Source organism: Peromyscus eremicus, chromosome X, assembly GCF_949786415.1.
Source record: "Peromyscus eremicus chromosome X, PerEre_H2_v1, whole genome shotgun sequence".
In the NCBI taxonomy this organism is placed as follows: Eukaryota; Metazoa; Chordata; class Mammalia; order Rodentia; family Cricetidae; genus Peromyscus; species Peromyscus eremicus.
The window spans coordinates 55,187,817-55,213,850 of NC_081439.1; the positions used below are offsets into that span (position 1 = coordinate 55,187,817).

The 26,034-nt window shown below is 44.0% G+C and overlaps 3 protein-coding genes across 3 annotated transcripts in view; 2 read left to right on the top strand and 1 right to left on the bottom strand.

Moving 5' to 3' along the window:
- The first annotated feature begins 540 nt into the window (after positions 1-540).
- On the top strand, positions 541-14,704 carry Arr3 (arrestin 3). Its single transcript, XM_059251476.1, has 16 exons — positions 541-548; positions 805-835; positions 989-1,049; positions 1,247-1,291; positions 7,834-8,033; positions 8,133-8,207; positions 9,036-9,103; positions 9,712-9,847; positions 10,034-10,121; positions 10,500-10,572; positions 10,934-11,071; positions 13,058-13,144; positions 13,392-13,415; positions 13,585-13,649; positions 13,889-13,898; positions 14,647-14,704. The coding sequence occupies exons 1-16, from the start codon at positions 541-543 to the stop codon at positions 14,702-14,704; spliced, it is 1,167 nt and encodes a 388-aa protein (XP_059107459.1).
- Positions 14,705-21,133: 6,429 nt separating this feature from the next.
- On the bottom strand, positions 21,134-24,345 carry Pdzd11 (PDZ domain containing 11). The gene is made up of 7 exons (XM_059250699.1): positions 24,251-24,345; positions 23,652-23,751; positions 23,157-23,240; positions 22,890-22,946; positions 22,092-22,190; positions 21,806-21,866; positions 21,134-21,658 (listed from the first exon to the last, which is right to left on the bottom strand). Exons 2-7 carry the CDS (start codon positions 23,736-23,738, stop codon positions 21,624-21,626), a joined length of 423 nt encoding a protein of 140 aa, XP_059106682.1. The 5' UTR covers positions 23,739-23,751; positions 24,251-24,345; the 3' UTR covers positions 21,134-21,623.
- An 81-nt stretch (positions 24,346-24,426) lies between these two features.
- The window catches only part of Kif4a (kinesin family member 4A), a 123,538-nt gene continuing 121,930 nt past the window's right edge, over positions 24,427-26,034 (top strand). Inside the window, exons 1-3 of the mRNA XM_059250212.1 lie at positions 24,427-24,535; positions 24,640-24,928; positions 25,010-25,124. Coding sequence (XP_059106195.1) covers positions 24,809-24,928; positions 25,010-25,124 — 235 coding nt within the window. The 5' untranslated portion in view covers positions 24,427-24,535; positions 24,640-24,808. The remainder of the gene's footprint in view (positions 24,536-24,639; positions 24,929-25,009; positions 25,125-26,034) is intronic.

Genomic DNA, 26,034 nt, shown 5'->3' on the forward strand with positions numbered 1-26,034 from the left:
ACGGAGATATAATCCAGTCATTTATTCATTCATATGGTTAACAAACATGTCTTGCCGACGACTGTGTGCCAGGTGAAGTTCAGTATCGTGCAGCCCAAGAAACATATTTTAAGAGATAGAGTGGGATCAAGTGGGATACCTAGAAAGGATTAAAAATATAAGGTAGGAAGCAATCAAGGAAGACACTGGACATCCTTCTGGCTTTCACACATATGCACACATGCACACATATGTACACACACAAACACACAGAGAAAAAGAGACAGACAGACAGAGACAGAGATTGACTTAGAGAACACAGGGAGGGAGGTGTTTTCCCCTTGTCCGGTAGTCTCAGTGAGTAACTAAAGAGGTGCCCTAGGAAGGGAGTATGACAGGAAGTACTGTGTGCTGGTGTGGTATCTAAGGAAGTAAATTTCTATTACACTAGGTGCATCTCTGCTGGAGACTGGAGTGTGATGAGGAAAATAGGGGCTAAATAACTGAGCTTTCCTCCTTCGCTCATCTCAGGCAAGATTCAACATAAATTCCTCCGTCAGCATGTCCATGTAAGAATTCCTTCTAATGCTCTGGATCTGTGCATTGTTCCTTATCCAAACCAGACTACTGGCCTTTGGGATGGAGGGGTTTATAGTTTGGGGCCCTACCCCAATTATCTCTACCCTTGCTCTATCTCGTGCTCTTGGAGCCTCTTCTAATCCTAGGAATCTTTTCTGTTCCCCGAACTTCCCTTTCTTTTCTTCTTTTCTCTCCTCTTTCCCGCTCTGCCAACCCCCTTCCTCTTTCTGATTGTTCACCCCATAGAGTGTTTAAGCAGAGCAGCTCCGATGGGAAGGTAAGAGAACCTGGTCCAGCTGAGCAGATGAAAGCGCAAAGGAGACCAGTGGAGGATACATTCGTCAAGGTCTCGGTGGGCTGGGCTCTGGGCCTCGGGACAGTTCATTCAAAGACAGCTGTGAGACTGATACAGCAAGTTGTTTCACGCCAGCTTTCTATCTACCTGGGGAAACGAGACTTCATGGATGATTCAGACACCGTGGAGCCCTTTGGTTAGTGAGTCCCAAGTGGGAAAGGGCCTGAGAAGGGAGTGGGAGCCAGGAAGTAAAAGACAGACCAGGCATGAGCATGCAGAACAATGAGACCAACTGAAGGGGAGAAAGGGAGGAATCGTTTTGGCAATCAACTTCTGTTTCACTCACACTCCAAGTTTTTCTGACCAGGGTACCACCTCTCCCTTTCTCTGCAGATGGAGTAATCCTTGTTGACCCCGAGTACTTAAAAGGTCGAAAGAGTAAGTAGAAATCCTTACTGGTTTTTGTAAGCTGCAGGAGTCCCAACACCACACATGCAAGATAGGCTACCTGAATGAGAGGCCTAGACCAGAGGGCATCAGAAAAACAGGAAGCAGCAGGAACTGTTAACGTTTTGTCTGTCGGGTCCTGACAATCGGGAAGTTCGGCCTAATGTAGCCACATTCTTCCGGTTATAAAAAGAACTGGTCTTTTTTGTTATTTTGTCTTTTTTTTTTTTTTTTTTGAGCACGCCTTTAATCCCAGCACTCGGGAGGCAGAGGCAGGCGGATCTCTGTGAGTTCGAGGCCAGCCTGGGAGACAGAGTGAGTTTCCAGGACAAGCTCCAAAGCTACACAGAGAAACCCTGTCTCAAAAACCTAAAAAAAAAAAAAAAAAAACCAACTGGAAAGGGAGCTCAGAGTAAGCACTTTATAGGTCCCAAATCTCAAAAGACTGTTTATTTTTCCCCAAAGAGTATTCAAAAGAACTATGTTTCTAGAGAACAAATAAAACACTCTTTTTAAAATTACACAAAACAAACATATGTGCTGAAATTAAATAAAAATAATGTCTTTATAAAATGTCTGGTTTTCCCCATTATTGTTATGGTGGTCCTGCTTGACTCCTGGTCTCAATTTAAGCTTAGTCTGCTTATGGAGTGAATCAATACACAGAAAAATCCATATTTTGCATAAGTTTCTTGACTTTCAAATGCTAACGACTCACTAAAAGATTTTTTAAAGACCTGTATAGGTCTTTAACTATTCCATTTATTTATTTATTTGTTTATTTATTTATTTATTCATATTTTGTACGCTAAGTGTCCCTCAGGCTTCCATTTTGCAAGATCTGATATATGTCATTCCATTGGGTTTTCCTTCACGTGTTTGTTTTTTGTTTTGTTTTGTGTGTGTGTGTGTGTGTGTGTGTGTGTGTGTGTGTGTATGGGGGAGAGAGAGAGAGAGAGAGAGAGAGAGAGAGAGAGAGAGAGAGAGAGAGAGAGACTTCCTGAATATTCCTTTAACAAAATTCCAAAGGAATAATAAGCACAGGCAGTAACAGCAGGAGACAGCACTCTGGCAGCAGAACTCTGCTTCAAGATTGCACCAAATTATTTTCCTCTGTATTTTTCCCTTTTAATTCTCACTATGGATTAACCCCACTGTGATCCAACTGGACTGAAAATTGGGTTCAACTGGAAAAAAGATTCAGAACCAGTTGGTGACGACTAGTCTAGAAACAGCCTTTGGATGTTGAGGGATAAAAGAGCCACCATCATCTCGACGATTAAGCAATCTGGCCAGTTTCAAATATCAGAGAAACTTTGTAAATATCAGAGAAACTTTGTAGTATAGCTATGAATTAGTAACAAATACTCTGTTTCTAAAATCTAAATGCCCCCCCCCATTCCTAAAAATGCCCAGAATAACGTAGGAAAGGAAATGTTTACTTTAAAAATTGCATGTTGCTTGGCATGATGTCTATATCTATCCCAGCACCTAAGAGGCTGAGGCAGGAAGCAAAGTACAAGTTTAAGGCTGGGCTAGCATGCATAGTGACTTTCAGGCCAATGGAGCTACATGGTCAGAACTTATCTCCCCCTAAAATGCACATTTACTCAGAAATTAGATATATTTTTTCTTTTTCTTTGAATTTTCTTTTATGTCTCTTTAGTACGGTTTTATATTATTATTCATTTAAATCATACATACTTCGGAAATTTACTCCCAGTTGTATGTTTTGTTACATTATGAATGTCCCCTTACTTTCATCGTATTTTCTCATGTCCTTTTCTATTAAAGATGTATGTTTTAATGTAAAGTTGCATATTCTATGCCATTGAGTGCTAAAGGTGAGTGAGGCAAAAGATGCGGGGACATGAATACATTACTGTTTAATAACATTCTGTCTGGCCTCTGTGTTATTTCTTTCAATTGCATGTGAATGTACTGTGGTCACAAAATTTAAAAAAGTTTAATTTCAAAAATGAAATGAGAGATAAGTTATAAGTACCTAAGATGACTTTGTGTTCAGTTACAGAAACAAAACAATTTGGAACACATCACAACAGATAACATGACAGTTATCTCTGGAATATGATGTGTGGTAGAGCTTTGAATTCTCTTTTTGATTATACTTTCGAATACTCATAAATTTGTATGTATATGCTTTATATAATTAAAACAAAAATGGATGAATTTAGAGTAGATGTTGACTTTTAAAAGAAAATAAAAGCAAGCTACTACCAGATCTGGTAATATAGGCCTGTAATCCCAGTAATCGGGAGTGGGGGGATGGGGGGTGCTGTAGGATAATGCTTTTGTACACTGGTTTAATAAAACGCTGATAGGCCAGTGGCCAGGCAGAAAGTATAGGTGGGATAAGCAGACAAGAAGAATTCTGGGAAGAGGAAGACTGAGTCAGGAGACACCATCCATCCATCCATCCATCCAGGGAGCAGCATGTAATGGCATAGAGATAAAGCCACGGAATAAGTGGCAGTGACATATAGATTAACAGAAATGGGCTGAGTTTAAGTGTAAGATCTAGTCAATAGTTAGCCTGAGCTAATGCAAGCAGTTACAAATAATATTAAGTCTCCGCATGAATATTTTATAAGCAGGCCATGGGACTGCAGAGCCCAGGCAGGACTGGAGAAACCACAGGGGGGTCCATAGGCAGGAGGATCACAAACAAGTTCAAGACTGGGCAATTTAATGAGATCTTGTCTCAAAATAAAAAGTAAAAAGAAAGTTAAGTGGTAGGGTGCTTACCTAGCATGTATGAGAGCCTGTGAGTTTGAGGCTAGCCTAGTCTATGTAGTGAGTTCCATGCCAGCTAGAGCTACTTAGAGAGAGTCTGCCTCAAAAAAGGCCATAGCCTTGATCCCTATAGTCAGCACACTGCCACCAAAAGCGGCAGTCTGAAGAAGGCAGGGTGAGGGGGCAAATGAAAGAGATAAGGAACTAGACAGGAAAGGGTCTAGAGACCCTGGAGGAGAGGTTGTCAACCAGATAGATTGTTCCTGAAGAACCTTGCTATGAGTGCCTAGCATGGGCCATGGAAACAGCAAAGCCAGTCCGTGCTGCCTAACCTCTGATTTGACCTCAGTGGTTTAGCACCATCCCTTCCCTCTGCTGGGAAATAGCCTTCTTCTGAACTGCAAAGGAGGGCTCAAAGAAAGCAAAAGACTGAGAAGGCAAGGGGATGGGAAGAGTTGTCTTGCAGGGCTAGGGGTCTGGCTTGGTGGTAGTGTGAAGCCCAGCATTTCAGGAGGACTATTTTCTTGGAAGGCAGAAGCAGATGGTGCTCTGGGAGTTTGAGGCCAGCACTTAGGACACTTTTATGCATATCTTGTATATTGTGATCATATTCATCCCCCATTACTCTTCCCCATTCCTGAGGATCTCCTCCTTCCTAACTATTCCCCTTCTACTTTAGTCTGCTTTCTTGTTTTGGTGTATGAGGCAGTTACGGATCATGTACAACATATGTAATAAGTTACTTTCTACTCATGCATGGCTGTCTTGAGTTCTCTGTTTTAAGGCCCCGGATAGATAGATAGTTACCCATCTCTGTTCTCCACCTTTCCTTGATTCCATCCCCATCACCTTAGTTTTGGAGTATACCTGCCTACCCCATCCCACACTCCATTAGTATATTTCAGAGGCTTTCTGTCTACCCCTAATCTTAGATAACAGCTCCAAAGTATAGTTTGCTTGTACCTATTCCATTTTTGCCAAGATTTCTATCATCATCATCATCATCATCATCATCAATCATTTATGTCTATGGATGTTTCCAAATAGAATTCTTTTTCTTTGTTTGTTAAAGACGGTGTTTCATGCAGCTCATTCTGGCCTTAAACTGACTTTGTAGCTGAGGTTAGTCATGAAGTCCTGATCCTCCTGCCTCCACCTCCCAGGTGCTGGAATTACATCTAAACACCACATTAGGCTTCAAAGGAATTCTTTATACATTAACTCATTATAACCATCCTCTGAGTGAAGTTTGGTACAAATGAGTCTAGGCTCTGGAGTCTAGATCTGTGTGAGTTGTGAGTTGAAGTCCTGAACCTGGCTAGGGATGTAGCTTAGTTGACAGAGTGTTTGTCTAGCATGCATGAAGTCCTGGGTTCAGTCCTCACCACTACAGAAACCAGATATGGTGGCATATCCTCAGAAGTTCAAGACCACCTCAGGCTACATAATACCTTGTGTCAAAACAAATAAATAAATACATAAATAAATAAGTAGAAGAAAAGGAATCCTGAACTATTGACTGATTTTTTCTTTACTTAAGGATTGTTGTGAAGTCTACATAATAGAGTTAAGGTTCACAGTACAGTATTATTTATATATTGAGGGTATGTATGTGTTGTATGTACATGACAGTAGTACATACATGTGAGTGTGCAGGTATGCATGACTGTTCACTCACATGCTGAGGCCAGAGGAGCCCTCCAGGTGTCTTGCTCTATAACTCTCCACCTTATTGAGTGGAGATGAGGGTCTCTCAAGGAACTAAGCCCACCATTTTGGATAGGTGGAATGGCCAGTGACCTGGGATCTGATTTCCCCAGCTCTGGCCCTCTTTTTGCCAGTTATACTGACAGGGTCCAGGGAAGCCAAGGGATTTGTATAAATCCTATTAAAGTCCAGGTATTCTGACCCTCCCTAAATCCTTTTTGAAATGTTGTTGTTGTTATTATTATGTGTTTGTATGTGCACACATGTATATAATATATGCACGTCAATGTAGAAGTGAGTGGAGTGTGAGTGGAGGTCAGAGAACAACTTTAGAGTGTGTCAGTTCCCGCCTTTCATCTTGAGATCTCGCTTGTTTTTGCTACTCTGTCTAACTGACCCATGAACTTCTGGCCAGTTCTCCTGCCTCTGCTCCCATCCCACCTTATGAATGCAGGGATTACAGATGCAAGCGACCACTTCCAGCTTTTTGTGGGTTCCAGGGATTAAAATGAAGTCATCCAGCTTGTGCAACCAACACTTTTACCTATTGAGCTATCTTGCTGGGACCTGACCCTAAATCTTGTTAGCTCTTTTAAACTATTAAATATTTCAGGCATTAACAATTATATCTACTACCTAGGTTTGAAAAGAACTATAGAACCTGAAGCTTCCTGTGTCCTTCTTTGTGTCTCTCTCCCTTATCCTTCTCTTTTCTCCTACCCAGATAACCATGCTCCTAGATTTGGTGTTTATTTGTTCCATGATGCTTGTATACTTATACTTCACATTTATATATCTACAGCTAATATTTATATTGTTACATACAGTTTTAAGCTTTATATAAATGATAACACACTGCACATTTAATTCTGCTGTTAGAAGTTTTTTACTCACATTTTTAGATTTAGTCATGTTAATATATTTATTAATCCATTAATGCTGCTATACCAAAATACCCAAGATTGGGTGATATATAAGGAAAATAAATTTATTTTCTCACCATTCAGTAGCCTGGCAAATCCAAGTTCAAATGATTAGCATGTTCAATTCTCTGGTAAAGGCTTCTCTTTGCATCTAAAATTGTGCCTTATTGCTGGGCCCTCCAGAGGGGAGGAATGTTGTATCCTTAGGCAGCAGAAGGTGAAACAGAAAAAAAAAAGATGGATGCTACATAAGGCTTCTCTAATAAGGGCCTTAACCCCATTCATAAGAGAAGATGAGAAAAGATTCAATTTTACTAGATAGCACCAGTTTTCCAAAGTGGTTATATTAATGTAGCTCCCATCAGTCATTCATGTGAAATCCAATTGGGCTACATCATCATGAACACTTAGTGTTATCTGGCTGTAATATTTTTGACAGTCTGATCTGTACGAAATGTTATCCCACTGTGGCTTTAATTTGAATGCATCTGATTACTGCTGAGACTACACAAATCATTGGCCATTCATTCTACTTGTGCTTCTGCTAAGAATCCATCCTCATTCTTTGCAAACTTTTAGAATGGCATACTCTTTACTGATTTGTAACAGTTATTTTGTTCATGTATGTGTGGAGGCCAGAGGTCAACCTTGAGTGTCGTTCCTTAACAGGCACCACCTACTGTGTTTTCTAAGACTGGATCTCTCACTGTTCTGGGGCTCACTGGTTAGGCTAGGCTGGCTGGCCACTGAGCCCCAGGGATCCACCTGTCTCCACCTAGCAGCGCTGGGACTGAAACACGTACCACTACCACGCCCCACCTTTTCACATGGGATCAAATCCAAGTCCTCATGCTTTCGCAGCAAGCTCTTTGCCAACTGAACTATCTCCTCAGCCTTCCAGAGTTCTTTATATTCCAGATGCTAAACTGTTATATGTGCTTCAAATATTTTAACTCTGGATTTCCTTTTTTTCTTTGTGAAACTTTTAACACAGAGACGTTTAAAAATTTGCTGCAATCAAATGCATTGATCCTTTTCTTTATGGCCATACTTTTTGGATTACATTAGATTGCCTCTCGGGGTCCTCCTGTTCCCCATTTACGATTTCCTTCACCACTGGTCTGACGAGTCACTCTCCTTCGCCTGCAGTGCTTGTCATGTTGACATGTGCCTTTCGCTATGGCCGTGAGGACTTGGATGTGATTGGTCTGACATTCCACAAAGATCTCTACGTACAGGCCAAGCAGGTGGCTCCAGCTGAACCCACCAGCATCCAGGGCCCCCTCACAGCTTTACAGGAGCGGCTTCTGCACAAACTCGGGGCCAATGCCTACCCTTTCACACTTCAGGTGCTGCCTTCAAGTCTCAGGCAGTTTCCAGAGAAGATTAAGAGAGAAAAGAAGAGGAAAAGGTGTCCCTGTTTTGCTGAGCTCCTTTTGCTGTCTTAGATGGCTGCTAACCTGCCCTGCTCGGTGACACTGCAGCCTGAAGATTCAGGAAAGGGAAGGGAGGACAGTGAGCTAGTCACCTTTCCACCAATGATATGATCAACTTCAAAGGAGGCAAGGCGTTTTCTTGTCTTTTCCCCCCCCTCATGGTTCAGTCTAGGGAAACTCAGTTGATTTGGGCTTGTGGCATCATAGTACATCATGATGGGAGCATATGGCCGAAGAGGTCTGGGCACCTCATAGTGTCCAGGGAGCAAAAAGAATACCAAGAAGTGCGTGTCTGCAATAACCAAACTTCCTCAATCTCTCTTAAGAGGTTCCAACTCTTACAGTTTTCACCACCTTGCTATAGAATCATCAGCTAGGCTGGCTGTGGTGGTGTACATTTTTTTGTTTTGTTTTGTTTTGTTTTTCGAGACAGGGTTTCTCTGTGTAGCTTTGCGCCTTTCCTGGAACTCGCTTTGGAGACCAGGCTGGCCTCGAACTCACAGAGATCCGCCTGCCTCTGCCTCCCGAGTGCTGGGATTAAAGGCGTGCGCCACCACCGCCCGGTGGTGGTGTACATTTTTAATCCCAGCACTTGGAAGGCAGAGATAGGCAAAGCGCTGTTGAATTCGAAGCCAACCTGGTCAATACAGTGGGTTCCAGGTCAGCCAGGGCTATACGAAAAGAAAAGAAACACAAGCTGGCGCCAAGCCTTTAATTCCTAGGCATCTAGGGTACGTTTTGGATCCAAACAATAGTGGATAGATAGACATGTAGTTACAATGGGGCGTAGGAAGAGAGACAGGTGGACAGATTGGAGAAATGGACAGCTAAGGGACGAAGACATTTTCATGTAGTCCCGCAAGGGAGGGGGGATAGAACTGGAAATGCATTTTCTTTGTTCCTGATTCTTTCCAGCCTTGTGGGGTTGACTTTGAAGTGAAGAGTTTCTGTGCAGAAAATATGGATGAGAAAATCCCTAAGAGGTACCCTTTGGTCTTCCTCAAATCCTTGCCTTTAGCCTCTATCACAGACCCTGCTCTTAGGACATAAACGGGCCTAGTTATAGCATCACTGTCACCAACGTGGATGTCCTGTTCTGAGTCCCTCTGGTTTCACTCCTCTTCTTCACTCTAGGACATGGGTTGGCAGACATGTGAAAAGCCAAACGACACATATTTACATTTTGTGGGCTATCATAACTCTGCTGTTGTTGTACTGGAACAGTCATAGATACTAGAGAAATGAAAACATGTTCCTGGAGTCTAACAAAACTGAATCCATGGACACTGACATTTGGATTTTATATAATACCTATGTTACGGAATATGGCTTTTTTATTTATTTTAGCTATGTACAACTGTAATCAGGGTTCTTAGACTGCAGGCCATAGATAAACAAGAAACAGGGCAGATTTAGCCAGTGGTCCACTTTGCAATCCCTTGGTCTACAGAACATCAAGGATTCAAGGCATTCTCTGAGGGAAGTCTTTCTCCACACCCATCCCCAAGTAAATAGAGAGCTTTAAGGATAGTATGGGGTGGTCTGCGGTTCCAGAATGAGACTTTGATCATATCCCTTGGCCTCTCCTCAGTGATTCTGTGCAGCTGGTTATAAGGAAAGTGCAGTTTTCAGCCCTGGAACCAGGCCCTGGTCCCTGGGCACAGACCATTCACAGCTTCTTTCTGTCGGCTCAGCCCCTACAACTCCAGGCCTGGATGGACAGAGAGGTTGGTGACACCTCCCCACCCCCCGCCATACCCTATTCCTTACATTAGAACCGTTCTGCTATCTCTTTTTACTAATGTCTTAACTTGGGTAGGCAGAGATGGTAGTCAGGGCAACAACAGTTTTAAGGAAATGAAAATTCTAGATCTAGGTCTGGGTGTCTTCCTTCTAACCTTCTCCTGGTTCAGGTTCACTACTATGGAGAAGCTATTTCTGTCCGTGTTTCTATCCACAACTGTACCAACAAGGTTATCAAAAGAATCAAGTTGCAGGTGAGTGCTCTGCATCTGACCCCCAAACAAACAACGAGTTCTAAAACACAGCTGCACTTCTTACCCATTTAACTTAGTTTTCTTTCCAAAACAGACCTATCAAAAGATGTGATCACTACTGGGTGGTGGTGGCACACACCTTTAATCTCAGTACTGGAAAAGGAGAGACAGGAGGATCTCTCTGAGTTCGAGGCCAGCCTGGTCTACAGAGCAAGTTCCAGGACAGCCAGAGCTACACAGAGAAACCCTGTCTGGAAAAAAACAACCAACAAACATGTAATCACATCTTACTGCAGATGTATAGGATCACATCAAAGGGCAATAAGCTGGGGTCAAGAGGGTGACTGCCTGATTAGTCATGTCCTTTCCCTGGCTTTTTCAGTTGTGCAGATCACAGATGTTGTCCTGTATTCACTAGACAAGTACATGAAGACTGTGTTCATTCAGGAGTTCATGTGAGCTGCTGCTGGGGCTAGGGAGAAAGTCACAGGGGTGAGTGAGATGGTGGGAAGAAGGCCAAGAAGCAGAGAAGGGGTTTTTGGAAAAGTAGAAATAGCAGGGAGAATCTAGAAATGAGGAATGTCACAGGGAGGGCTGAACTCTCCGGAGAACTGTCGGTGGGGATATGATTCACAGAAAGACCACCGCAACGCTAGCACAGGGATTTCCCACCACAGCTAATTTTCCCATTCATAGATATACCACTTCTCTTTAGATTTCCCACGGGTTTTTGAGACTGTACAAGATACTCTTGGGAGTAAAGGTCTACTTAGTTGACAAGCCTAGCCTAAGTTCCTCTCTTGTTCTCTTTCAAAGAGAGACAGTAGCTGCTAACTCCAGCTTCTCCCAGACCTTTGCAGTAACCCCACTCCTGGCCGCCAACCACCAGAAACAGGGTCTGGCACTGGATGGCAAACTCAAGCACAAAGCCACCAATCTGGCCTCTAGCACAATGTAAGCTTATAGGCAATTTGCAACCTCTATTTCCTACCCTTACCCCGTCCTACATGCTATTATGCATGGCTCTAAGGTTTACATCTTCAGTTGAGCCTATTTGTCTTTTAAAATGCCCCTCAGCACGCTCACAGACCTCAGAGCCAGCCTCAAGCTAAATGAATACCTATGGGACCGATAGTAAGCTTAGGTCTTAGGTAATGAGAAAAGAAAATGCAGAGAACAGAAAATCCTTGTTATGTAAGATTTTACAGCCCAAACCAGTCACAGGGGTGCATGCTTATAATCCTAGCACACGTAGTGGTCAGCACTGAGGCAGGAGAATCACAAGTTTGAGGCCTGCCTAGGCTATATAGCAAGATCCTGTCACAAAAATGATAAAACAGGGCTGGTGTGATGCGTCAACAAGTAAAGGCACCTGCTGCTAAGCTGACTGCTTGAGTTCAATCCCCAGGACCCACATGGTGATGGAGAGAATCAATTCTTGTTGTCCTCTGACCTCCACATGTTTACCATGGCACCTGCACCCCTACATCCACCCAGGGGTACAAAATGGATAAATATAAACGTAATAATAATAAAAAAATGAAAAACAAGACACACTTCACAAAAGCTTTACACCTATATTCTCTTCCTAAGAATGCTATTTACATACACTGGCCAGGTGGTTGGGTTTGTTGTTGTTTCTGAGGTGCAGAGGATGAACTCAGGGCCTTCTATTCCTAACCTTGGCCAGGTATGTTATTCCATTTACACATAACTCTGAGGCTTCAAGACAAGGGACTTGTTCAAGGTTGAATAATTAGGAGGCAGACGGGATTCTATTATATGTCATCTGACTCTGACCATGTGATCTCTACAATAGTTACTATCTAGAGAAGAGAGAATACAGTGGAGTGTTAGGAGATGAGAAATGGTGCAAAAGGAGGATATAAAATGAGAATTATATGACAGGAATTGATAGGATTCTTTGATGCCATTCATTTGGTTCTATGCCTTCAGATTAGCATTAGATGTGTTTCTTACCAAAGCCATTTGGCCATCTCCAATCATAAATGCCCAATTCTCCCCATGCCTTATCAAGCAACTATCTACAGGCTGTTATTTGTAGAAGCAGCCTTAGACATTATCCAAAGAGCATTATTTTGTAGAGATCAGCACCCCAAAGCAGCCAAAAGACTACCCCCAGATCCTTACAGCTTTTGGTATCTTATTTTTCAAGCATCAGGTTTTTATTGAGCACTTATTAAATGCTCATTCCTATGCCATACAATCAGGATATACAAAGAAACAAGACAGTCTTTGCTTTCAGTCAATATACGGCCCAGATGAGGAACATAGAGGAATGCAAATGTAATAGTTAAGTGTTATTGCATGTGGTTCATATATGAGTCCAATAGAAGTTAAAAGCCAACACAGCTAACAAGGGATTCTTAGAGGAGATAGAATGAGCACAGAGGAGATAGATTTTACAAAACATTCTTCAATAATGATGATGATGATGATGATGATAATAATAGAAGAAGAAGGAGGAGGAGGAGGAAGAGGACGAGGATGAGGAGGAGAAGGGAACATTCCAGACTGGAAACATGGCATGAAAAGAAGTTAGAAGATAGGAATCCCACGTGACATTTTGAGGCGCACAAAAGGAAGACAGGTCTGCCTAGGCTATGTTCCAGGTGTTTAGGAGTTAGGGCAGAAAAGAGAGAAGTAGATGAGGCAAGATTGCTTTGGCTCCTGAAAATCAAGCAGAGTAGTTATATTCAATAAGAAAATAGGCCCTCGAATAGACAGTAACACAGTCAAATGGAATTTTAGGAAGAAAAATGTCATCCCAACTGGGCAGAAGCAATTACAGCCTGGGATAACTTTTGAGAGAAGACAAAGGCAATGAATGGGACATGGTAATAGGAAACACAAGAAGGATTTGGAGGAGCTAAATTCATTTATATTCCTAACTCCCCAAATTGGCACTACAATGGCAAGTCTTCGACCTGGGATGAACAAGGAGCTTCTGGGGACCCTGGTGTCCTACAAAGTTAGAGTCAACCTGATGCTGTCCTATGGGGGTAAGTGGAGGCTTCCAGTGGGTTTGGGCAGGGGCTGGGAGCCAGGGCGTTCTCACTTGTTTTCCTCTCTTTTGGACTGACCCATTCAAGGTTAGTCTTTTTCCAGACTAAGTTCAGAAACCCGTGAAATCAATGAAGGAGTCACTTCCCCTGCGAAAGGTCCATTCTGTTACTAAATTGGCTTTATGATTCCTCATCCCCAGCAAAACTGGGCTGACTCCTCCTCTACTAATGTGCCATTTTATTCACAGCATCCTCCGAGGTCTTCCAGCCAGGTGAGAAGCTACGGTGACAGGCCTGAGGCAAGATGGGGAGGAAGAGGGCATAAGGAGACCAAAAGAGTCCTCAGAATCATGAGGGTCTCCCAGAACTGGGAAAGGCGAAGGAAGGTCAGTGAGTGGGCCCTTTCAGGACATCAGTAACTCCACCTTGGGATACTTGCAGTGATGTTGGTGTGGGGCTGGCCCTGATCTTGATCCATCCAAAGCCATCTCATGGTGAGAGACCAGGTAAGGCTCCCAGGAACAATCACCCTGAGGGCTGGGGACCAAGCAGTTCTTGGAAAAGAGTGGCTTGAGGTGGAATGACGATAGGCAGATAGGACTTCTAGGTTTTCAGGGGACATACAGGGGAGGGGGAGGCCCAGAGAAAAAAAAGGAGGGAGAAGAGCAAAGAGATTTCTTCATGAACTGCAGAGCCACTTCAGAGCTTCAGTTCCATTTTCCTTCCCTCTCCATGCTTGCCACAGTGGCTACCAGGTAAGTCAGGATGAGGCTTGGAAGCCCCACCCCACCCCCTTGCCTACTGCTGTTTTATTATGGAATTTTAAAAAGCTTCCTCAAAGTGTTGTTTTCAAGACTGAACCGGAAGCATGGTTTAGCTTCACATCACAGTCTGGTGCTTTCTATAGCCCTCTTTCTCCTGTCTCCTGCTGCTCTTCTTGGAACTGTTCTTCCCCCTCATCCCTTTCATGTTTCCTCTTTCCTTCCCTCCCCAGACCCATTCTGTTGTTAAGGTGTCCTTATGACCCCTTACCCCTTGGCAAAACTGGCTTGGTTGCCCCTTCTCTATTTTAAGCTACTGATTTGGGGTCCATTCTATCCACAGCATCTTTGTCTTTGGTTTTTTTTTTTTTTTTTTTTTGGTCTTTTGAGACAGGGTTTCTCTGTGTAGTTTTGGTGCCTGTCCTGGATCTCGCTCTGTAGCCCAGGCTGGCCTCAAACTCAGAGATCTGCCTGCCTCGTCCTCCCAAGTGCTGGGATTAAAGGCTTCCACCACCTCCGTCCGGCTTTGTCTTCTTTTTAATCCTTCCCTCTACCCGACCCTTCCAACACTCCTGGGGCACCACTGTCTAGGTAGATTCAAAAGGGAAACATGCCCTCCACATGGGGTGTGGAGGGGAGGGCTGAGAAGCAGGAAAGGGGGTGCCTCTTCAGAATCCAGAATGTGGAGAAAGCCCAGGAAGGGGTTTGCTAACCCTCCATTCCCCTCTGCTGCTTCTGCAAGCTCGGAGGACATAGTCATCGAGGAGTTTATGCGGCAGGACAGCCAGGCCCAGAGCTAGACAGCTCCAGCAGCAAACGGAGTTAAGAGAAGCCAATAGCCTCTCTCTGATAATCCTGTGTGGAAGTCTTCACTGCAACACTCGAATAAATTGCTTTGTCCAGACATGGCGGGTGATCGTTGTGCTATTTCCTTCTTCTTGGAGATTACTGGAACTACAGAGAATGATTTGTCTGCTTCAGGCACTAGTACCCCTTCCTCCCCCACAACCCTATTCACAAGCCAGATTACATTACCTGTACTAAGTACCTTGGCCCTATGAGGTCCCAGACTTTCCTCTGACAAGTCACTTGCCTTTTCTCTCTGGCTTCAGCTACCCTGGCCCCCACTTGATCACTTATTCTTGTGATCACCTTTTGGCCTAGCAGTACCTGGTGCTTACACGGTAAGGAACCCCAGAGAGGAAGCCAAAGGGGAATGGCCACTCCCAGGCCTGGCTATGAGGCCAGCTGTTACCAACTGCCACCGGAGAGGAGTATGAGGTGATACCAGGTGGGTACAGACGCCAAGCACAGAAAACCACTGCTACACCATCTCTGCCTGCCCAGTTCAAGGGATGTTTGTGATCCTTCTAAGGTGAGGCCAAGAGCCCTAGAATGAGGCCAGAAGCTGTGGCCTAGAGAGCAATAGGAAACACAAATACCCATCTCTATGCAAAGCCAGGCTCATATTTCTGGTCTGGGATGGGCTTTGAGATAAGAAGCTATGAATGCTATGGAATGGATTGGAGAAGCTACTTCTAGGGTGAGTCCCTCTTGTTGGCATGAGTTGGCAGGGGAGGGGAGTTTTAGAGACTCTGAAGAAAGGACAATGGTTGGCCTTTCAAAGGGACAAGTACTAGATGTATGGGCAGAAAGAGGTGATATGTCATGAATGTGGTGTGTAAGTAACATGGCTGATCTGAACAACAAACGGTAAGGTTTGTTGGTCTGAACACCGAAAGTCCAATCCTCACATGGAGGGTCTACTGTGCTGTTTACGTAGGGGAGCAGAAATCAGTGTTGGATCAGAGAAGTCATGGGTTCAAGGCTTCTAGTGTTTTGCATCACTGTATGTAAGAAGGATATTTAAGCTCGCTAACTACAGGTTTCCACTATCTTGCCCCTTTACTATCTTCCTGCAGTAACACAGTCAAATGGAATTTTAGGAAGACAAACGCAGATGAGGGTGAAGAATCATCTGGGGACCTCAATGTGATGTTCATTGAGACCAGTGCCCAAAACAGCTGCAGTGTAAAAAACAGAACACCCATTTCTCTTTACAACACATCCTTTGCACTGTCTCTACTTACCCACCACCACTTACTTTTAGATAACCCTAGATTTCCCCATGATAGCAAGGAGGCAAGGTTCATTCCCAATCCCAGCCTGAAAGCACAAAACCATCTCAGGCTCTGAACCTCTAAAACAGTTTCCTCGCGCTGTCAGTACACTAAGCCAGCTCTTCTAGTATGGCTTCTGCCCTTTCTTCCATAAATGGCTTCACCTCCACTGCTGGAAAAAGGGCATATCTTTCTTTCTTAGCTTTTCTGGGGGTAGGGAGTGTGAAAGCAGAGAAGCAAGTTTCCCTCAGTGTTAAAAGCCAGGACAATCTTTCTGCTTAAGTGGTAATGGAAAACAGAACTAACTTTAGCCAAAGCTGGCTCTTTTGTTTGACTTTAAGTGAAGACCATGTGGTCAGAATTCATCTTTTTTTTTTTTTTTTTTTTTTTGGTTTTTCGAGACAGGGTTTCTCTGTGTAGCTTTGCGCCTGTCCTGGAACTCACTTTGTAGACCAGGCTGGCCTCGAACTCACAGTGATCTGCCTTGCTCTGCCTCCCAGTGCTGGGATTAAAGGCGTGTGCCACCACTGCCCGGCTGCGGATTGTTTGTTTTTTGAGACAGGGTCTGTCAGTGGCTCTCAACCAGTAGGTTGCAACCCCTTGGAAGGGGTTGAATGACCCTTTCACAGGGGTCACCTAAGACCATGGGAAAACACAGATATTTACATTACAATTCATAACAGTAGCAAAATAAGTTATGAAGTAAGAACGGAAATGATTTTATGTTTGGGAGTCACCACAACATGAGAAACTTCCTAATAAGCATTAGGAAAGTTGAAAACCATTGTTCTATGTAGTCCTGGCTGTCTTGGAGTAGACTAGTTTGGCTTAGAACTCACAGAGATCTTTCTGCCTCTGCTCCTAAGTGTTGGGATGAAAGGCGTGCATCACCATACCTGGCCTGATTTTTTTAAGGTTTTAATATTCTCTCCCAACTCCTGTACTTAAGAATAAACAGCTCCCAGAAGCTGTCAGTTTCTTTTACTAAATTGCACAGCTACTGGGTGACACAGAGCACCCCAGCATCTTCATTGATGACTGAAAGACATCTATACAGGATGCAGTTCTAAGGCAGCCAGGGTAACTTCAAAGGCCAGTACATTTTTTGCTGTGGTTTCACTAAAATTTGTGTATGTATGATGCTTAAAAACATACCTGGTATAAAAGAAAGCATCTTCAACAAATGGTGCTGGGAAAACTGGATGTCTACATGCAGAAGGATGAAATTAGACCCATATCTATCCCCTTGCAAAAAAACTAGCTCCAAAGGGATCAAAGAGCTATACATGAAACAGTATACTACATGATATAGGTGTAGGAAAGGACTTCCCAATAAGACTCCATCTACTCAAGAATCAAGGCTAACAACTCTCAAGTGGAATATCATAAAACTAAAAAACTTTCGTACAGTTAAAAAATAATCAACTGAGTGAAGATGAAGCCCATAGAGTGGGAGAGAATCATTCATAGCTATACATCTGACAGAGAATTAATACCCAGAATAAATGAAGAACTCAAAAAACAAACAACAACAGCAAAAACAAAAACAGTCAAAACAACAACACAATCAACTGAAACAAAAACAACACAAATGACCCAGTCCAAAAAAAAAAAAAAAAAGGGTCTGGGACCTGAAGAATTCTCCAAAGAAAAAAAATATGGCTAAGAAATATCTCAAAAATGTTCATTGTCCCTAACAACTAGGGAAATGCAAAAGAAAACAACTTTTGAGATTTCACCTTACCCCAGCCAGAATGGCAAAGATCAACAAAAGAACCTATAGCACATGCTGGAGGGGATGGGGGGGGGGACGACTCCCATTCATTGTTGGTGGAATTGCAAACTGATGCAGCACTCTGGAAATCAGCAGAGAATTCTCAAAAGGCTAAAAATAAACCAACCACACGACCCAGCTATAACACTTGACATCTTATTCTGAAGGTACTTGCTCGGCCATGTTCAGTGCTGCTCTATTCACAATAGCTAGGGAATGGGGACAGCCTAAATGATGGCCTGAATGGATAATGAAACATACACACTATGGAATATTATGCAGCTGTAAAAAAAATTAAAATCATCAACTTTCCTGGTAAATGGGTGGAACTAGAAAAGATCGTATTGAGTGAAGTAACCATTGTAACAATAACAATCAATGAAAGAAAATTAATCAAAGAATATATAAGAGGCCAAGAATTTGAAAGAAATCAAGGAAGGATATATGGGAAGGTTTAAAAGGAGGAAAAGGGGAGCAAATGATGTAATTATATTATGATATCAAAAAATAAAAGAATTTTGAAAAATTGTGTATGCACCTGCTTGTCTGTCTGTGCACCACATCCATACCTGGTGGCTGAAGAGGGCAGAGAGTGTATTGGATTCTCTGGAACAGCAGTTACTGATGGTTTTGAGCCACCATGTAGGTGTTGGGAATTGAACCTGGGTCCTGTGGACGAGCCACTAATGCTTGTAACTGATGAGGCATCTCTCCAGCCACGATGGCTGGAACTTTTGAGCACACTTCTCAGATAAGTTGCCTTTTGCATTTATTATTTACTTATTGTGTGTGCACATATGTGCCATGGCACACATGTGAAGGTGAGAGGATAACCTGCAAAAGTCTGTTCTATCATATGGATCATGGTGCTCAAACTCAGGCCATTAGGCCTGGCAGCAAGTGCTGAGCCACTTCATTGGCCCAGATTGTTGTAAAACCCATGAGCTGGGTGTTGCTGGGTCTCCTCTCCCAGGCTGCAAGCCCCCTGCATTAAATGATATTTAACCCGAAATCCAACTCAGTGTCACTCTACTGGGCCTTGAAGAATCTTTATTATTTAAAATAATAACCACATTAGTAAAGTTAAAATAATGAATGCCTGCGAACCTCATCCTAAAGCAGTGGTTCTCAGCCTTCCTAATGCTGAGACCCTTTAACACAGTTCCTCATGTTGTGGTGACCCCCAACCATAAAATAATTTCCGTTGCTATTTCCTAACTGGAATTTTGTTACTCTTATGAACTGTAATGCAAATATCTATGTTTTCTGATGGTCTTAGGTGACCCCTGTGAAAGGCTCGTTCGACCCGTAAAGGGGTCGCGATCCACAGGTTGAGAACCGCTGTCCTAGAGCAAGAGCTTTACAAGAAACTTGGATGGGCTTCCCCTCGCTCATCATACAAATCTCAAAGGTCTTGTGCAGGTAGCCACAGCTGTGGTGTGTTCGTGACTACAAGGCTATGCCATATCCAGAAGACAGCCCTCCTATCTATCCTCTGGCTCTGACACATTTCCACCCCACTCCCCTTTTCTGCAATGTTCTCTGCACCTTAGATGAGATGTGAAACTTGAGTGCTGAATTAACAAAGGAAAAAAAAATCTCAACTGGAGGCTATACCGATGTTTCAGTCGGTAAAGTCCTTGTTGAACATACATGAGGATATGAGTTTGAATCCCATAGTGCACTTAAAAACGCTGGATGTCTGCCATGTTGGCGCATACCTTTAATCCCAGCAGAGGCAAGTGCCAAAAGAGCCAGAGCTACATAACAGCGAGACCCTGTCTCAAAACAAGGTATCCTGGATGTGGCAGCACATACCTGTGATCCCAGCACTGGGGAGGCAGAGAGAGGAGGCTCCCTGGGACTTCCTTGCCAAACAGACCAGCTAAAGAGATTCAGGTTCAGTGAGAGACACTGTCGCCACAAATAAGGTGGGACGTGATTAAGGAAAGAGAGTTGATTCAGACCTTCACACACACATGCACACGCACACACTCCCTCCTCCTCCTCCTCCTTCTCTCTCTCTCTCTCTCTCTCTCTCTCTCTCTCTCTCTCTCTCTCTCACACACACACTCTCACACACACACACACACACACACACACACACACACACACACACACCTGTTAACCACAGCTGGGTACAGTGGTGTACACCTGTATTCTCTGAATTTCAGAGGCTGAAGCAGGAAGATGAGTCCAAGGCCAGCTTGGACTATGTAGCAAGAACCTGTCTCAGAAAAAAAATAAAACACAAGTTTATTAAGCATGGAAAGAGTCTTGACTTTAACGTTCAGTAGACTCAGCTAATAATTTTGCTGAAAATATCCAAGCTTTTCTTTCTCAGATGGCCACTGGGGGTCAGCAGAGCAAATTAGAGGATAACCGTCTTTCAGGAAGACTTGAGCTAATTCTGCCTCCAGCTCTGCTCAGAAGGTACAGTGCCACCTAAGAGAACTGAGCCTCTATCAATCCCTTTAGAATAGCTGGGGTAGGATTCATGGCAAGAGCCAGGTTCTGTGGTGTTTATTTAAAAAGGTACATGCCTAGTTCTCCCACAAAGACTCACTCTCCAGAAGGAATTAGGAGGCTCAGCTCAGCTCCCCAGGATTCTTGTGTGTGCCCATATGCCAAAGCCTGAAGGTGGAGGGCAACAGACAACTTTGGGAAGCAGTTCTCTCCTTCCACCATGTGGGTCCTGGGGAGCGAACTCAGATGGTCAGGCTTGGAAGCAGGCATCCTTTCAACCCAGGGAGTCATCTTGATGGCTCTTCCTAGGACTCTTTTTAAGTAAAATTTGTACTTTCATTGTAGCAATACCTCCCTCCTTCAGAGAAAAACCCTTTAAATTCTGAAGTGGAGATGGCCCAGATGGGATCTGTGCAGTATCTAATGGTCAGTCATTAAATATCTAGGATGACAGAAAGTTATTTGGGGGTGGGGTCAGAAAAAGGAGGAAGTTGTAAGTTATCACTACTCGAACTTCTACAAGTGGGAAATCAGGAACCAGTTTTCTACTGCTGCTTGTGAGAAGAAATGTATCCATGCTACTTCCTCAGTTTGAGTTCCAGATCAGAGAATGTGGGAAAGGAGAATATACTAACTAATACCATCCTCTGGAGCAGAAAGCCTAACATTCCTGGGGAAGGGGCAGTTTTACTCTGCAGGGCCCTTGACCCTAGGCATCTCTTGGTTATTCTATGGCTAAGGTTCTTTAACGTCCCAAGTGTTCTGGCCAGATACAGAGGAGTTGTGAAGTAGGTATGGTGGTGGTGTTTCTTCCAGTGTTTGCTTGTGGTGGGTTTGTTTTTACTCAATGGTATTTTATATCCAAATAGTATCACTCAAGCCACATTTATTCAGTATTGTGTTTTTACTTGGGGGGACGAGGAGGAAGGGGCAAAAACAGTGTCTCTTTGGAGTCTCCCAAGTGCATGGGACTCCAAAGTATATGTACGGGGACTGGATGGCATGGCCAGGCAAATCAGATGGAAGGCCCCTCAGACTCTTTTTTCTGATTCCTACAATTAAAATGCTAAGTGACCGATCTGTGGTACCCGATAAATGCCAGTTGCTTTCCAGCTGGCTTTCTACAGACATCTAGACAGCATCATCTTTCTCCTTTTCCAGAATAAAACTCACCTAGGAAACTAGGGAACTCCAAGTACAGTACAGTTTACATAGAATGCAGCTGGTAAGCTGTCTCCCCATCCTCCCCATCCACTAAGCCAGGAAGGCGCTGAGAGTAGAATTTCCTGCCTGGCTTCTCGGAGGGCTAGCCAGCTTGCTCTGGCAGATTCCACATGGAGGGCTGAGGGCTGCAAGTCTCTAGTGCACAGTCCTCTCCTTTTGCCGATGATAATCTGGGGTAGGAAAGAACATAGCACATTATTTTCAGGCTGAGCTCCCAACTTCCCATTCCCAACTTCCAGGGTTTACTGTTATCCACATTAAAAAGAGTTCTAGTTACTTAGAACCCTGCCTGCCATGTAAGAAAAAAAGTGCCTTACTGTAAGGAAAGAAGCGCACACGCATGCTGATTTCTCGGGCTGTCTTCAGGATTTCAACAGCCTGGAAGGAACACGGCAGCTTGTACAAATGAAGAGATATTACCCAGGACAGAAACATAACAAAGTAATATAATGTGCCACTTCAAACATCTAGGTCACTGATAGCTGCTCTCTTCTGGTACATTTCCCTTGAAGAGATGCTTTCTTACAGATTAGGCTAATCCTGTCCAACCTGTCCTACCTGAGATGGCTTCTTACACAACTACAGCCCATGTGCCATGCTTACTTTGCTGTGCTCAATATCCTGGAAATCCACATCATTCACAGCTAGAACTTGGTCCCCTTCTTGAAGTCCTGCTCGATGTGCATCCGAGTCTGGAATCACCTGTTAGTAAAGGGATAACACATGTGATTGAGATGGAATAGTTTCGGGAGACTGCAGGGGAAATGCAGTGCTGTTCAAATGTGTTATTTTCTGGGACACCACAGGGAGATTGTGGCTTGTCAAATGAAATTTGGTTCTCAGTTTGTTTTCAGCCTTTTTTCTTTTTTGGTTTTTGAGACAGGGTTTCTTTGTGTAGTACTAGAACTCGATCCATACACCAGGCAGCCTTGAACTCAGAGATCCATCTCCTCTGCCTCCCGAGCGCTGGGATCAAAGGCATGCCCTTGGCTTTATAGATTCTTTTTTGTTGTTTGTTTTTTTTTTCAAGAAAGTTTCTTTGTGTAGCCCTAGCTGTCCTTAAACTCAGAGATCCATCTGCCTCTGCCTCCAGAGTGCTGGGATTAAAGGCATGCTCCACCACCACCACCACCGCCCAGCCTGCTTTATAGATTCTTACTACCTACTCCCGATCTTCCTGCTTCTGCCTCTAGAGTCCTCGGATTACTGGCATGCCCCATCACACCTGACCCAATGCAATTTTGAGAAGGAAAGGGTGAGTTCCTATTATATCCATTCTATGACTCTACTGGCTCATCCATTTTCCAGCCATTGGGGTACCAGTGTATTTTAATAAATACCCTTTGTTAAAAGGGAAGTAGCTAGTAATATGGTTTGCCACACACACATTCATACACAGACCTTGGAGATGAAGATGCCTAGCTGGGAGGCCTTTCCTCCTCGGATGTTAAATCCCAACTGTAAGACAGGAGCACAGAATGGGGACTCAGTACAGACCACAAACACAAGAACATTTAGGAGCATCAGTGTACTCAGAAGAAAATGAGACACTAAGGAAGTGTCAGCTTTTCTGGTCACCTACTTCCCAATCTACATCTACACCCCAACCATGGCCAACTTCTGGCATGGACAAAATGTAGACTAGAATAGGAACCTCTGTAAGTTTACCTGAGCACCAGGGGGCTTCTTCAGTGTGACAATTCGGGGCAGAAACTGGGTCAACTCATTGTTGTAGTCTGGGTGGTACACTCTCTGCAAGACACAGCAATCTCAGAAATCTTATTCCCAGTCTTAGATGTCACATCTACCTTCCTTTAGAACATTAATAAATCAGCTATAAGTCAGGAAGTGGTAAAGTCATAGACTCAGTTTACATAGTAACAGTCTAAATGAGATGTTCCATCTCAGGACTAGCAGCCCCATAGATCACTATTCTTTTTTTTTATTGACAGGATGGAAACTAAGGTTCTGAGTTTTCAGAATTCACTTGCGTGCAAGGCTCTGGCAGGATGATTCTACAAGAAGTTTCCAATGGATCCCTGTTGCTTGGAATTCACCTAAGATTCATTCTCCATTGAGTTGCATAACCCTGCCACTTTATCTTTCGTATATCTCATACTTGGAGGTGGGTAGTCCTTATTCAGGAATGCAGATGGTTCCCACCTCATGAGGAGGAATCCATGCTGGAGGATTCTCATAGGCAGGCAGGAAAACCACTGGGTAGTCATCATAAGGGATCCGGGTGTCCATTTCAGGCAAAGCCCTGAAAAGGATAAATCAAAGCAAACAAAAATGATTTTAAAAGAACCAAGCTCTCTTAAGTTTCAGAAGGCATCCCATCCTAAGGTCATCCATTTATGGGCCTAGCCCACACGGAGGTGTTAAGACTGGAGCGGGGAAAGGTGGCAAAAAAAAAATCTATCAATTTTTCTAAATATCTAGATGCCTAGGACCTTGTTAAGCACGCTAATGGCATGTTCTCATTTCTCACAATTCTATAAATACAGGTGTCACCACCTTCAACCTAGGGATGAGGAAATTAGGACCGTATCCACAAAGGTCTACTTTAAAACAGCAAGGGAGTGCCAACTCTGACTATCCCATAGGGCTTGGGGACAGGCACCGTCCCACTTTCTCTAGAGGTGCTTAGTAAAGGTGCTGTCTACAGGTGGACTCCGTCAGGACCGACTGCCTTCCAGATCCGGGTCCCGCATCCCGCCCGAATCCCGCGCTCACGACCACTTCATGCAGCACCACCTCACCGGCAAACAGGCCTCCCTCCGCGGCGCCTCGGCTCGCGGCCAATTCGGCCCAGGAACCGGAAGCGGATGCTTGCTAGCAGCGAGCACGGGCGGAGCTCACTTTCGGCGAGCCAGCTCCCAAGCCCCCCCTGGCGTCACGTTGTGCGTGCTCACACGCGTGCTCCTGTCACAGGCCGTCTGCGCTCCGATTGGCTGGCGCCTCTGGGATCAATTTGAAACTTGGCGGTTAAAGCTCCAGTTGGAACAGGGCGCCAGGGAAGATCCGGGAAAAGGACGTTTAGCTTGGTGAGTTACAGGGCCGCGGGAGCTCAGATCCTGCCCTTTCTTAGCACGCTAGGGCTTTGGCGTGGTTGCTGTGTCCGCTGGAGTTTATTTTCGTTTGATTTCAGATAGCATAGTGTTGGGACTGATTAGACGGTGGCCAAGTCTGAGAGTGACCCGAGACAGTGATCCCGCTGGGAGGGAGGCTGCACCGCCGAGTTCCGAGGTCTCCTACTGCCTGCGGGACTTTCCACTCCGGCCAGCCTCCTCCGCGCCGACACCTCCAGAGCTGCTACCATGAAAGAAGAGGTGAAGGGAATTCCTGTAAGAGTGGCACTGCGTTGTCGCCCCCTGGTCTCTAAAGAGATTAATGAGGGCTGCCAGACGTGCCTTTCCTTTGTGCCCGGAGAGCCTCAGGTGGGTAAGAGTTGAGAGCCGCTCTCCACAGCTGCGGCGTGTTTAGCTTCCGCCCCAAGCCTTGTCTCTTGCCTTTTGCAGGTGGTGGTTGGTACTGATAAATCGTTTACCTACGATTTTGTGTTTGACCCCTCTACTGAACAGGAAGAGGTCTTTAATACAGCAGTAGCTCCACTCATAAAAGGCATATTTAAAGGTGAGGCTGTTTAATTCACTGACCTTTTTTGAGCATATATTATGGGCGGGTCATATAGGCACTACAAATAGGAATGGCTGAAACAGACTCCATCCTTTAAAAAAAATTAAAACCTAGTAAAATTTGTGAAAGTCTTTCTACCCTTGAAGCTAGTTTTAGATTGTCATGTTTATCTTTGACCTAGACATATTTTTGTTGTCTTGGGATCACAGCTCTGAGTATGGTGGCACACGCCTTTAATCCCAGGGTTTGGGAGGCAAAGGCCGGCAGATCTCTGAGTTCCAGGCCAGCCTGGGCTACACAAAGAAACCCTGTCACACAAACACACAAAAAACAAAGCAAATATATAGACTATATGGTCTTTGGTGCTGATGGTGAGCCAACCTGCTGGAGTCCCGAGCCACAGTATTCAGATAAGTAAGTAATATAGCCTCTGGGCTCTGAAGGAGTTCAAAGTCCAAAGGGTCAGAGAACAGGGAGAGGACTACGTAAGTGAGTTTGAAGACATCGGAAAAAAAACCTTAAAATTTTACACGTATTTTAAAATTTTTTTTTGTGATTTTTCTTTTCTTTTTTTCCTAGAGTTTCTTATATTCCAGGCTAGCTTTAAACTCATAATGTACCCAAAAATGGATGTGATGGTGCATGCTTTTAATCCGGGCAGGCAGAGGAAAGTGAATCTCTGTAAATTCAAGGGCAGCCTGGTCTGATATACACATATAGGGTTCCAGGCCAGCCAGGGCTACATAGTGAGACCCTGTTTAATATGTAGCATGTGTGAATACACACAATGAGTCCTACTGTAGAAGTTTCACTACTTTCCTCCAAAGTGGTTATGAAAAATAGAAGGTTGGCACTAACTCCTTTTAGGGGAGTTTAGGTGAATTTCCAAGCATAGGGAATTTTTGAG